Here is a 15079-nt window from a genome sequence, read left to right as displayed (position 1 = left end):
TTCAAACTATGTAACTATATATATTTAAATTAAAAAGGACAATTTGATAATTTTAAAAAGAAACAATGCATTAATTGTATGTCTTTAGTGTATATATATATATATATATATTATAGAATTTCTTAATTTATAGTTTAGTACATCAATTTCACAACTTTTAAAATATTCAAATGCTCCATTTTCAATAACATACGGATGATGATGCATGGAGACAGATGGAATAGCTCATAACAAATACTGTGAGGACGCACCCACGTTATGAAAACTCCTTCACTATTTAACTTCACTTCACCACCCGGCTTGGGATCTGGTGCTTAGATCGGAGGTAGGCTTGGACACTGCTTTTGCTAGACGAAAGCTCAGGTCTGGTCAGAGGTCTGGATGCTCTCTCTCTCTCTTTTACAATCTCTCTCTCTCTTAAAACTCTTCTCTCTAGCTCTGTATATCCTAGCTCTGTATATCCTAGGGTTTTTCTATCTCTCAAAGTCTAAACACCTCCAATGTCTTCTAAATTATATCTATGCTTTGTAGAAAAAAGGTTCTCGAAGAAGAAGAAGAAAAAGAAGAAGAAGAAAATGAAGTTGTGAGATAGGGATTGAAGATGGTGATTGGATGATTAGGTTTTTCTTTGTTGGGGCTGAATTGAATTTGGTTTGGATAGATGGGGGCTAGGGTTCCAGTTCAGCACTACAATTTGCGATCAGCGAATTCATACATTGGAGGCTCTTTGCATGATCTCAACACTGTCGATGGTCGGCCTGGAGATATGGAGGGCATTGGTGACGTTGATCGCGATGCAGTCACCGAAGATAGCTTGGAAAATGGTGAAGAATCGACTGCAGTTGTGAGTGTTGCTTATGGCATTGTTGTAATTTAGTGTCTTTTTGAATCTCACAAACTAATGTTTTATGTATCTTATATCTTATACTATATAAAAGAATAGAATTTGATGGTTAAACCAATGTTATCTCTGTACATATTATTCCGTTTTATTCAATACTAACCCAAAAACTAAGAAGAGGAGAAGGGAACATGGTAATATTGAGATTATTGTAGTCAAAATGAATACCTGAAGCCATCAATCTTCTCCAAAATCAAAATCTGCTGAATTTTCTCTGTTTTCCAGAAGTAAAGATAACAAAAGTTGTAATTGATATGTTTATACATGTGGATTTGAGGAGCAAAAGTTGCCATGTAAGTTTTATTTATTCAAAAAGATTTTCTTAGTAAATCTTAAATCTATTAAATGCTCCATACTCATAATGCTAATGAGTTTGGAATAATGTGGTTACTAATTCTAATTTAAGCTTCCCTGTTCACCTAACCATATAGAGGAAATATATAGGAGGCTATAGTGTAAGCAAGATTTATGCAATTTTTATTTTTAATCTTTTTCTTCTTGTTTTCTGAAAGTACGTACTTATTAGTGCAGTATGTCAGTTACCAACTAGTATTTAATGTTTGATGTTTTGATATGTAAAATATTGTTATTGATATGTAAAATAATGTTCACGGGATCGGGACGTATTAAAATCTTTATTAACCTATACAAATAATCCATACTTCCTATAAAAGCAAAGAATTTTTGTATCAAGGGGTTAACTTCACTGTTACCCTGCTATGCAAAACAGTCAAAATACTTTTCATCCCATTTGTCAGTTCTTCCACTCCATCAAAATGATGCCAATATTCCGCCCTTCATGTGCGACAAAAAGAGATCAGTTCCCAAGTCTTCCTTCTACTCTACTTCTCAATCCCTTCTCTGACTTTGAAACAAATTCAATACTGTCGTAGAAAACACCAAGAACCAAACCTTCCTAGCCATTCAACAATGCAAAGGTAATGCTCCAACGAATCTTATTTTCCTTAGACATGCAACATGAACTGTGGATCCCTTAAATTTTCAACTGTTAGAAATTTTTATATTCTGTTGTCCATGCTTTAGAGAAAAAAATGGCCATTCTTGAGGGAGGGTTGACTTCTAAAATAGCTCTCAAAGGGAATTTCTCCTAGGAGGACTCACCAACTGGTTATGAAAAGATATCATCTCTACTTCTTTTTTCCCCGATTCAAGGCCTTCATTTGAATCTAATCATGTTCCCCTTAGGTCCACTCTGTATAAATCTAAGGAATCCTCCACTACTTCATCCTGCAAATCATTCATGGATCTACGAAACCGCTCTATCAAAGCACTTTTGTCCCATTAATTCTGCAAACATCGACAACTAAAGCTTCGTTTCCCACAGAAATTTGTAACAACCGAGGAAAAGTCTGCTTCGTTCCTTGATACATAGTGCTATTTGTGATCCACTCTATTTCTTTGAATATTGTAAAGAAGACAATTTGGGTTTTTAGATCTAAGTCAATAATGTGCATCTTGTCTGGTCATAGAGAGAGTGGGTTCAAGTTTCCTTCCAGCTGAATTCCTTGTACCTCACACCTTTCTTCTTGTATTACCTCCTTAGCTAAGAACTAACCTACCATCTGTTTTTGGATGTTTTGTTGTCACTAAAAAATAGAATGTGTTGCATACTTTCATACTCGTAAAACATTTAGGGCTTCAATTTATTTACTCACTTCTAATTGAATTGTAGATTCCTAATCTTTCATTATATTGCTGGGAAGCTGTGGAAAATGAAAGAAAACGAAATTTGGAATTTCATATTTAAAATTGTTTTGTTCTCATGAAAATGAAAACCCCTGTTTTACTTATCAGGCAAACAGTTATAGAAGGCCTTGATTTTTGCACTAAAGGAATAAAAAATCTAATATCTAAGATTCTAAATATTATTTTGTCCTGTTTCCTAAACATTCTCAGCAATCAATTGAAGGCCATGCATTATTTCTTTTTTTCCTCTCCCTACAATTTTGCCTAATGTAGTTTTGTTCTTTCAGGACTGCATTCATGAATCTTACAGGAATTCTTTACCTCTTCATAGTGTAGGAGTGGAGGAAGATCGCTCTAGCCTTGAGAATAATGGGTCTTCAAGGGGTCCTTACGACTGCTTGACTACTGAAGGTGACTTATCCTTTTTGGTCCACATAATGAATCATCATTGAAGTTTTATGAATTATTTTTGTTTGACCGACTCATCTGAATTTGACTATGAACTAGATATTTTGCCAGTTGAAGCAGCGAGGGCAAGATTTTTGGACATTATTGTAGATCACTTTATTATCTCGCATATAATTGAGATGGCAGATTCTGAGGCTGACTATACAGCTCAGTCTGCTCAAGATAAGTTAAACAAGAGGAAGTCAAGAGAAATCTATTATGAAGGCGATGCGAGGTATGTCTTGCCTTTGATGTATGTGGCAAATATGTATGAAACTTTGGTTAATGAAGCAAACATCAGAATATCTTCCTTAAATGGCATTCGTGAAAAGTCCATTGGCGTGGCCCTTGAAGCTGCTGGTGGCTTATACAGAAAGCTCGCGAAGAAATTCCCTAGGAAAGGTATTGAGTTCTTCTTTTGAGGTTATTAGATTAGATAAAGTCTTGATATGGCCTTTCTTGAATTTGATTTACAGAATGTTGGAATTAATCTAGTGAATTTCTAAGAGCATATGAGCAGTTCTATTTAATGCTATTTAAGCTTTATTCTTTTACATGGTTATCATCCCCTTTCTAAGTTATACTCTCTCTCTCTCTCTCTACCTACTTTTTTACCCCAGCAAATTCATTTGGTACAAGAGACGGGCCTTTTCCTTACTTATTTATTTAATAATTTTTTTTCCCAATGATTTGACATGCAGGGTCTTATGTATATAAAAGAAGAGAATTGGCGACTTCTCTTGAAACAAGGACGAGATTTCCAGAATTAGTGATACAAGAGGAGAAGCGGGTTCGTTTTGTGGTAGTTAATGGTCTGGATATTGTTGAAAGACCAACAAATATGTGTGTTGATGATGCCGAGTGGTCAGTCTGAGCCTTGAATTTTTTTTGTTTACTGTTATTCTTTGTGCTTAGTTTTCAAAGGCATGGCTTTTTAACCACACATATTTGCAATCCACTGGTTGATTTGGATTAGCGACAATATATGAAGGTTAAAAATAAAAGATCTTAGATAGGATCATACGAAGTTGTGATACTAGGTTGATATAAGGTCTCCTCTTGCACCTTAAACTTCCCAGATGGGCCTATTTTGGGGCAATATTTCAGTACTTTCTTCTACATATGAAACCAAATTTCTCTCCACTGTACCTCCTGAAGGTGGTTTTAGATTGTTTCACTTGTGTGGGCTTAAGTTGGATATATTTCTTTTCCCTATTTTTTATCTCAGTTTGTTGGTAACATATTTTGCAGAATAAATGAAAAATCATATCTAGGATTGAATTTGATATCGTTTTCAAATAATATTGTTGAGGATCTAGACAAAAATAGTGGGGTCCAAAGACTTTAGACAAAAATATTGTGCAGTTAATTTTGTACAGTAACTTACTACTTGAGGTCCAACACTATGTAGTTCATGTAAGTTTGTATATTCACTTTGGCAATGATAAATTGGGCTGAAAATGTGCAGTAATTTACTGAATTTCGCCTAGTTTATATGATTTTTTTCAGAAATTAAAATATTTTCAGCCTTCTATAGCATTTCCTTTTGTGAATATTTGTTCTTGAGCTGCTGGCTTACTCTGCGCACAATCTGTCTGCTAGGCTTCATTTATAGAATTGTTACCACATTCTGGTTTGTTGATTCTCATTCTCTAAGTTGCAGCTTTGTCCCTATATTTTCTTTTGAGCACTACATTGATACCATGAGTGCATGCATGATAGCCCTCCCATCCCAAGCCACTCATAGGGACTGGTGTAGAAGAGAAGTGAACCGCAAGCCCTTGGTTGGGTTCCCACTTTCTCTGGTTGTTTCAATAAATATATCATCGAAAAAGTTAACTTACTGTTGCTAATGGACCATGTTGTTTGATATTGTTAATAGTGACAATCTTGTAATTAATTTTTTAAAGGTGAGATGCTAATTTTGTTAAGAGAATCTCTTGAATATCTCCATTCTATTTTTAAGATCATTATCTTTAGTCTTTAGGATGAAAATTAATCAGGTGACCAAATCTCAACTTTTCTTGAATCTAGAAAAAAAATTATGGTCTTATATCTCATGTGTTATATAGTTTGTGCTCTACCATCATATCAGCTGTTTATATGGACAGTTGTCAGGCCCTGATTACTTTATACAACTTGATGGACAACCAGCTCTTGGAAATACTTCATGTCTTTGATTTGTATGGCTTCTAGTAGTTACACTCTGCTTGATGACTTGAGCTGGCACATGGTTTTTTAATTTATTCAGCATACATAAGCCTTCTCCCCCCCACCAACATACCCCCACACCCCGAAAGAGAGAGTCAAGTGATTGGATTTGGTATACTGAGTTGAAGTTTTCTTGTATCTGACTTGCATGCTGACTCGTATAGGTTCAAAAGATTGACTGGTAGGAATGAAGTTGCTATCTCTGCTAGAGATTATAAATTTTATTCTCCAAGACGCAAGTATAGGCGTGTTGCATCGAACTCTGTGCCCAACATCCCTGGTTTGCCTGTAAGCCTGACGTGCCTTTATACTAACACATCGATTGCTTAGACTTGCTACAGTTGAGGTAAAGCTAATATGTCAATTTTGATATATTTCTTCAGACATTCTCTGCTGCTGATAGTTCTCCTCCTATGGCTACTGCTTCAGGTTTCCGCTCTATAAATGAAGTAAGAATTTCTTTATTTTTCTGATGGGAATTTCTGCATTTGTATATATTTTTTACTTCGATAGTTTTATATTATTATAATTTCTTTACTGCCGAGCATTAAGGTTTGTTTGAGTAGTGTTTATGTCATCTAATTTAAATACTAACTCCACTAAAAACACCTTATTGGGAATGCATATGGTTGTAGGTTGCATAGATTAACAGGATTTTTTTATCAGTAGCTTATGATATGCATAGTTGGTCCATGTTTTAGCAAAAGTGAAGACGATGATACTTACCAAAGAAAAAAAAAAACCAAAGAAGTGAAGACGATTATGACTTTCTTATCATAGTAGTATTTTTATTATAAAATATTATAAGTATGCTAAACAAATTTGGGTTATTAGGAGAAACTTGTGTGATTCATTATAATCTTTTTGTAGGTTGTCTTGTAAGATATAATTAAACTTACTAAATCAGCAAATTTGGGGTTACTGTATGTCAATTGGGAGGATTTCTTTTAAAATTTATTTTGGAGGTTTTGGATACATAGTTCGTTGCAACCTTTGGTTAGGCGCCATTTCTGAAATTTTGGATTGCTTGCCTAGTCCAATTAGGCAGTCTTATCTGCCTAATTGAGCTGAGGTTTTGGGTTGCTGGTCATAGTGTTCTGTAGACATTAGATGGTGAGAAATGTTGTCCTCCGTAATACTATTCCAGTTTCTCCATGAAAGACTATCACGGAACACCATGACTTTTTGTGCAACGAAAATAGCCTTATTTATTTTATATTTTCTGAGTAAGTCAATAGTATAAATTAACATTTTATATTCATTGTTATAAAGGTTCTTGTGAACAAGTTAGTGCATTAGGTCTAATATTTCTGTGCTTTATCTGGAATTGTACACCATTTTGTTTTGCCATATTCTCACTGATATGGAATATTTAACTAATGTGTCATCTTTCGGATTTGACATCTTTTACTGCTCAAGCTCTCAAATGCACAATCAGCCAGCCATCTTTTGTATGGCTGATGATACAAAGATTGCAGAATGCAACTATTTTGACATGAGATTAACTTTCCTTGTGCACACGACAAGTGCCTGTATCCGTGAAGATTTTTTAGCCTAGGATCTTAAAATAAGCAGAAAAAGAGGGTGGGCATAGTTGCACATGGGATTAACTTTCCTTGTGCACATGACAAGCACCTGTACCCGTCAGGACAAGGGCTTTTTAGCCGTAGGATCTTAAAATAAGCATGAGGGAGGGGGGCGGGGAATGATAGAAGGCTTTACTCTGCTGTTTGAGGTTTACTGGCAACAATACCTACGAGGCAAGGCGTGAAGATGGATGAGGCCAGTTGCCCCATATATGTCTGACATAACTGAGGAAAACCTTTGATGGGAGTATGAAATGAAATAGTTACTTAGGGGAATGGAGAATAAAAGTGCAAAATGACACAAATCTAGAAACCATACTTTTCTCAGAATCCCACTCTGCTGAGATGCCTACTTTGGTCTATATGTGAGGCGAAATCAAGGCTTTACATTCCCCTTGAGGAGAACTGCATTTATAGTAATCGCCAAAGAGGAAGTATGATTATATTGGTTTCCATGAAATATGCAAATTTTAACCGATATCTTCTTAGTTGCATGAGATGCAATCATACCTCAGGCAGGGGTCAGTGAGTGGTGTTGACTTCATCTGTGCCTCACAATTGAATTTGTTAACCTGTTTGATAAATATTTGCACTTTGAAAAAACGCCTAGGGATTCAACTTTTTTGTTATCTGGTTATGTTATAATGTTTCTAGAGTACTTAAGGCAGATGGTTATGTTTAGCAGGTACCTTTACATCAATTGCTAGAACAAGGAAATTTATATGCATTTTATTTGTTTTGCAGCCACAAAATCAGCAGCAGACTCCATCCAAACACCATATGCAACCACTGTCATATCAGCCTCAGTTTCATCCTCTGCACCATAACCATCATCTCCCCATTCACCAAACTCAACATGCAGCCCAATTTTCTCACAACCATCAGTGTGGGCCACCTTCACACTTGCCTGAAATTGCTCATTCGCAGCAGTCTCCAACCATTTCCCAACATATGGCTTGCTTACAACCCCTCTCGGGCAATCATGTTGCAGGGCGCTTGCATGTAATGGTGAGACTTTTTTTTTTGGCCTCTGTAAATAACTTGGTCTCATGTTTATTTTGTTTTATATTTTATCTATTTTATGTGGAAAATTTGACGCCATTGATTATAGTTATTGTTGAAAGAAAAAAAAAAGAGTTGAAGAGAGAAATTAAAACATGAAGAACACAAGAACATAACGTGGTTCAGCCACTAGGGCTTACATCCATGACACACAAAGCCCAAAGGGCTACGTATCTTTTATTACATTCTCCGTTAATTTTGTTTACAATAACAACCACCTCTATTTATAGGTGAATTAGGGAAGACTTGTAGCTAGAGAATAGAAATTTCTTGCTCTACAAATATTTTATAATAAAGGAATTACACAGAAAGTCAAACACAAATATGACAACAACTTGTTGCCCAAGTATAGCAACGTTAACATTCCGTCAAGGAGTGATTTAAATCACTCCTATAATTATTCTCCAACAGTTATGAATCCCCAACACTGTCAACATGGCAGACATACTTGGTCTGTTGGTCAAATCGATAATAGTTTGAATTTAAATGTCATAACCTCTAATTCCGTGATAACTTCATAAGAAGTAAGCAATGATAAAAGAAAGCACTGGGAGAGAGAGAAAACATGAGTTAATGCCATTTGAGAAGACATTATATTATATTTGTCAATTTGTGAAGCTGGTTCAAAATAGTTAGTAGATATGATTGCATGTGGTTTGATTGAGAATATAGCCTTAAATAGAGCAGAATGAACAAACCTGATTTATGTAGCTGTCTTAAAAGTTGGGAAGGCTTCGTTTTGTTGAGTTGAGTTCAAAATAGTTGGGACAATGCCTTGTTGGTTTGGTGTTGATTATAGTTACATCTCTCACTCTCAAGAACTAATTCACAAGGGGCCCTCTTCTGGTCACGTGCATATGTGCTTGGATTAGCTTTCCCCTTTTTCTGTAAGTTTTGTCATGAATTTGCACACACCAATTGATACGAAGGTGCTGAAGATTGGGTCTTATTTACTAGATAGTGAGATAAAAATTGCTATTTCATTTGACTACACGTGTAATCCGAAATAAAAGATGCTAGGTTGGCCCATGAAAAGAGGGAAAGCTAAAAATTTCATTCAGAGGTCAAACTATGCATATGAGATCCACCTGTGGACCCTTGTTAGTAGGGTGTCCATCTTTGTGGTTGAGTTCTGAATATGCAGAATAGAGGAAAAATTTAACAATGTGGAACAGTGCTTCATGGTGTGATAATTTTTTGCTGTATTTGTGTTATTATTAAGTTAATGTTTAGGGCTTGAGGCTGATGAATATTCTCACCTATAGTGTAGCAGACCTTACTGCATCACAACACTGCTTTTAGTTTTCTTGCATATCATTAGTTGTGATTTTTGTAGTCTGTTCATAACAAAATTGGACCATCATCTGCACTAATATGTTCAGATATCCTGCTTGTTTTGCCATTTGAGGTGGCCTTTTCTTGCTTATACTGTTAAGGTTAATAGGCGGAACAGATTTTCTGGTTTTTGGGGCATTTTGACTTGTTCTTGCTTGTTCATATTCCTTGAACTTGTACATATTTTATATTAGTTTTATTTTTGGGTCATGCCTCTAGTCTTCTACATTGCTTCACTTTTGATATGTATTGTCTTCACTTTAAAGAAAGGAATTCTGCCTTTAAATGCTTTGGACATGTAATTATTACCTGTCATGTTGAAATTTTATAGTCCCTTTGGACATATAATTACCTGTCATGTTGAGATTTTACTGTGCCCTTTATGTTTTCACTAATATGTTATCATTTGTCTAAATTCCAGCCAAATAACCCGGCAAAGTTTTGTGATGAATGCGGCGCTCCATATTTGAGAGAGACCTCCAAATTCTGCTCTGAATGTGGTGTTAAGAGGTTAGGAACTTGACATGATGTGTATGTATTTCCTCCGGTCGCAATGATACAAACCTTTGCCACCATTCATGTAAAGATTTGAAGGTTAGATCGTTGTATGGCTAATTGTTTTTTCTCCTTGTAAATACCATCATTTCATATAGCTTTGTGATTTTGTAGCATTTGACCTTTCGTATTTATCAATCAAAGATGCCTTGATTCCTATTCGAAATAATTTCTGCGAGATTATTTAATATCTTCCCTTTAATATCCCGGTCACTTGTATAGAGTACCATTTCTTCTCTCTCCTTTCTTGTGAGCTTGCAGTTGCCATGCTTGAGCCACCACGACGATCAACATGGCCCCAAATCTTTATGCAGATTTGACCACCATATTGCTCTTGAAGTGCACAAGCTACATGCGCAATGAAAGAAGCTTCTTTATTGCAATGGTCGATTAAATGTAATGTTTGACGACGTCTTTCATAACGCTTGCTACCAGAAAAGCAGCAAAACAGCCATAGACGCCGCTGTGAATGTGAAGCAGTTCCATTGATCTTTATTGTTACACCTATATATTCCTCCATTCTGATCTTGTTTTATCATGGCATCGACTTTTTGTGATCTAGGGTTTAACCTTCTTACCACTCATGGAGTTGTTTTAACTAGCAGACTTAAGTTTGCAACCTATAAAAATGACAGACGCTTAGCTGTGGTGGTTTAAATATTTGATTTCTATGGCACATTCCACTCAAGAACACCAACAACAGCCCGTCAATCAATCGCACTTAAACAGTTACCTAATTGTGTAATTAAGTACTACTTATTTATTAAGTGAGGACCAATTAGTTTGAACAGTCAAAGATGGATATAAAACTGTATGGAACCAATCTTAACTAATAAAAGATGAAAGTGAGGAGAAATATATATGTATGGAAAACTAAAAGTTTGTTATATATGGTGTCCACTAATTGTATAGTGTTGAATTAATGGTGCAATAAATAAAGTTAAATGCAGTGCAATAAATAAGAGGTAAATGTACTTGCTTAACGGTGTATTAAGGATGCTGACTAGAGTTTGGCTATAAATATAAATTGTTGATTGTTATATCGATGTACTTGCATTTAAGAAAATATAATAAGATCTCTCTCCCTCTCTCTACATTCTTCTCTCTATATTAAAGATATAATTTTATGTTATATATTTTCTTTTACATTCACAAAACGTTATCAGCATGAGCCTCTAACCAACTGAGACTTGAACGAGAAGCTCTCGCTCCCTCTCTTTATCTTAACTCATATATCTCATTTGTGATATTAATTTTGATAAATTTTTTTGTTCCTAAATAATTTTGATAAATTATTGGGTTTGTTTGCTTCTCTAAACACAATAAAGAAAATTTTATTTTCTTCCTTACCTCAAAGAATAGCCAATAGAGTAGAGATGAGAGAGGTCAACAAAGATCGGAAGTAGAGTAAAGATAAGAGAGGTCAAAGGTACTTAGTGCCATGGTTGATCATGAAACTTCTTCAATATGGACTACCATTACTCCATCAGGTATTAATTACTTCTCATTAATGACGGCAATTGATAGTATATATTTAGATAAAATATATCAATAATTGTGCTTTTATCTTTACATGGATATTGGATTCACCAAATTTTCATAATTTAAAGGATTTGTTGATATTGAATCAATTCTTATTCTCGCACAGACAGATACACGTATATATTATTATATTGTTATGAGGGGATGTATATGTATAGTTGAGAGAGAGACAGAAATTGAGTGATTGGTCAAGAAGAGTTAAAAGGCAACTGGAATGTTCATGAATTTAGTAGCCTTGTTTGATTGGTAATGGTGACAAAAGTAATATGTCATTAATGACCCAAGCCATTGCAGTCCTCTCTCCCAGAATGGACAAATTAAACCTTTGAATTTAAATCCCATTTTTCTCTCCCACGAAAATAAATTAAATCCAACTTTATGTTATAGTTGTTTTAGATACATATGGGATTCACTCTCTATTTATATGTTTAGCGTATTGTCCATCTAAGTATATGAAGCATGTATAAGTAGAATTATTATTACTGGGCATGAATTATAATATATAAAGTAATCTAAGTGGCTAACATAAAGACTCACCTTATCATATATATTTATATATATAGATCAATATGCGTATATTGCAAGTGGTGTTTACTCAGACAATTCGTTTATAGATTGATCTTTAATGCATAATATTTTAATTATCCCTAATAAATCATATATTGTTTGATCAATTATAACGTTTTTATTATTAACGGATTATTTATATAATATAGTAATCAACTAAGTATATATATATATATATATATATATATACACACACACTATATGTGTACGTAATCAATAAGGTTGGTTTTTACTGTCATTACTATTTCATTAATTCATGTAAGGTCTTACCACATTTTGTTTAGTAATTTATTTGAGTGTTTTTTATGATTCATTCAAATTTATGAAATGTTTTGTCAGATGATAAATGCTTGATACTATTATGGGCATAATTATTTTTGATGACATCCATTTTATGATATTGAGATTACAAAAAAATTGAGAAATCAAGAGTCCTTGCAGGACTGCACAAAAGTAATGATACATGATAACTTGAAAATTGAATATCTCACGGTATAAGACTCACTTATCTTATGGTAAAAATCACATAGTATTGTGATCTTTCTAAAAAGCTCAGTATGAATGGATACAACTGTGGTTGTAGAATTATGAAATTATTCGTGAATATAATTCAGCCTTTTTGCTAATCAGCTATATTGAGATAATGTGGAGAAATAATTACTCATGAGTATATGTTGAAAAGAATATATCATCCACTTATCACGCCAATGGCGTAGATTTATAAAATACTTGATGTGGAGTAAATATTACTGAAAGTCATATATTTACAAAGAGATACTCCACTGATCACGTTGAATGCATGGATTTATGTAAAGCTGATACCATTGTGATAGAGTAAAATAATTAGCTTTTATTGAGATATTGACAGTACCATTAGATCGAAAACGATTTCTAAAGTGAAATTTGCTCATTTCACGATGTCCATGGTCGTGGGTATAGTCATGGTAGAATTAACTTGTAATGATCCGGTCACTTTCCTTCCTTTCTTTCTTTTTTGGTAATTCTTTTTCTTTTTCTTTTTCTTTTTCTTTTTTTTTTTTGTCTTTTGTCTTTTCCTCTATTTCGTCCTTTTCTCATTTTTCATTTTTACTTGTATAACCTCACTTTTCGTGTTCGGATTTGATTTCGCCCTTACATACATCCATGATATTAAATTTTCATGATATTTACATTTTTACTTTTGTAGAAAAGTATGTTAAATGTTTACTTTTCTTGTAAAGGGTATGGGTGCATGACTTTTGGTAATTATTCATAACTTGAGGGGTTTTGTGTAATTAAATAAAATAATTATTTTTCGTCTTAGGGACCATCTTGCAACTTAATTTGGAAGATATTTTCAACAAGGACCTTTTTGTAATTTTTGAAAAATGTGACAAGTGTCATATTCTCATGGTACCACTTGTTGGCATTAGGGTGGAGTAACTTGTAAGCTTAATCTCTTGACACATGGAGGGTGGAGATTCACCCATTTGTTGGCCTAGGATTGGACCACATGTTGGCTTGGATGGTTGACAAGTATAGGCTAGGGATTTAGTGTAGGAAGTAACCTTAGATTCACGACAAGTGTAAGTCTCACCTTTAGTCTTGCAAGTGTGTGTGTGAGGTAGTGCAAGAACACCTAATGAGTGGAGAATCCCACCACTTTTAACTTAGGGTTTTCACATTTTAATTCATTCATCTCTTTCCTCTCAAGAACCCTAACTTAGCCACCATTGAAGTAAAGCTTGGTTTGAAGCTTTAAGCATCATTTTTGCCTCATTCCACTCACCTTAGACTTAAAACCTTGGAATACTTTTGCTTCCTCTCACTCTCCTCTACATAACCCTAGAAGGAAAACTTGAAATTCCCTTACTTTCCTTGGATTCAAGAGGAACAATCCTCTTGTGAGGTAGGGGGTGTTCTAAACTATGCTTTTGATATTTTATATGTGTTATAACTTGGTACAAATGAACTACATGTCTTTAATCTAAATCTTTAAATTAGTAGTCAATGATACCTTGTATGAAATTAAGCTAAGACATGATTTTTGGAAAGGCCACGACTTCATTCATAACTTATGTTAATTTGAAGTCATTTAGGGTTGTTTTGAAATCTGGAGGAATTAGTTAATTAATTTAATTAATTTTCATTATTATGTTCTTATGATTTAAATCAGGTTTTGAAGTGATTTTGTAATGACCATGATAGATACTACAACATATATTAAATTGAGCATGTTTGGATAAGAAATGAAATCTAGAGAAATTAGTTGTTTTATTAAATTAATTTCTATCCTTGTTGTGTTATTGAATGAGTATGTATCCCATGTTGATTGCATGTTTAAATTATGATTTTTAAACTTATATCATACTTGTGAGACTATGTTCTTGTTGTTGAATGATATGGTTATAAAGAGTAACAAATTGTATAATGATTATTCAACATTCTTCATGCCATTGTAGTTGAGAACTTAGGGCATGTATTGCGTTTCCAAAATTGGTTTGTGCATGGTAGATAGCGTTACATTATATATATATATATATATATATATATATATATATATATATATATATATATATATATGTTATGCTAATACATATATGTCGTTGCACAAATTGTCGATTTTGGAAACTTGTGATATCGTTGTTATGACTAAGGCTAGGGCATGGTTCTAGTACGGGGGATTATCCCTCTACAAGTCTACTGCGCACATAGGGAGGTTACCCGTGGGCTAGTAACCCTAAAGTAACTATAGTGTCGGTCTGATCCGGCGTGATGTCCAAGTATCCACTTTGGTTTGATTTTGCGTTTAAATTCTAAACTTGATAACCTTGTGATATTGCATCTCATTGTGCTATGTTAGAAGTTCCAATGTCATTATAATAGTATGGACTAAATTCTATTGAATTGCAAACTTTGTAATAAGTTAAACTTATGCATGCTCATTCCCTACGAGTAAACTTGTTTACTCACCCCGAAGTTACTGGGTGTTTTTCAGGTAAAGAAACATTATTGTGGGATGCACAACACTCTTAGACTTGCTAGAATTCTTGGAGTATTTTTGGTGACATTGAATATGCACTTGTTAGCATATTATGATCCTTTTTGGTGTATTGTATAAAAACTTGTATTTATTGTCTAAGTTATGTAATGTGCACTTAAGTGCACCTTTTGACACTCTTTGGAT

General features: G+C 34.1%; 1 protein-coding gene across 4 annotated transcripts; it reads left to right on the top strand.

The window, feature by feature from the left end:
- Positions 1-294: 294 nt before the first annotated feature.
- LOC132295555 (uncharacterized protein At2g02148) lies at positions 295-9973 on the top strand. 4 transcript variants are annotated; one of them, XM_059793849.1, is made up of 9 exons: positions 295-375; positions 532-844; positions 2896-3019; positions 3128-3457; positions 3757-3919; positions 5431-5554; positions 5650-5715; positions 7597-7860; positions 9671-9973. In XM_059793849.1, exons 2-9 carry the CDS (start codon positions 662-664, stop codon positions 9770-9772), a joined length of 1356 nt encoding a protein of 451 aa, XP_059649832.1. In that variant the 5' UTR covers positions 295-375; positions 532-661; the 3' UTR covers positions 9773-9973. The 4 variants fall into 4 exon arrangements, with proteins under 4 accessions (XP_059649832.1, XP_059649830.1, XP_059649831.1 ...); XM_059793847.1 differs by having other exon boundaries at positions 3116-3457; XM_059793848.1 differs by lacking the exon at positions 295-375 and having other exon boundaries at positions 386-844; positions 3116-3457.
- Positions 9974-15079: the final 5106 nt, after the last annotated feature.

This window comes from Cornus florida, unplaced genomic scaffold (genome assembly GCF_030987335.1).
Source record: "Cornus florida cultivar Cherokee Brave unplaced genomic scaffold, ASM3098733v1 CherokeeBrave_3.0.0_Hap2_Chr02, whole genome shotgun sequence".
Classification (NCBI taxonomy): domain Eukaryota; kingdom Viridiplantae; phylum Streptophyta; class Magnoliopsida; order Cornales; family Cornaceae; genus Cornus; species Cornus florida.
Note: the sequence above shows the minus strand (reverse complement) of the source record. Positions and strands in the feature narration are given on the sequence as shown.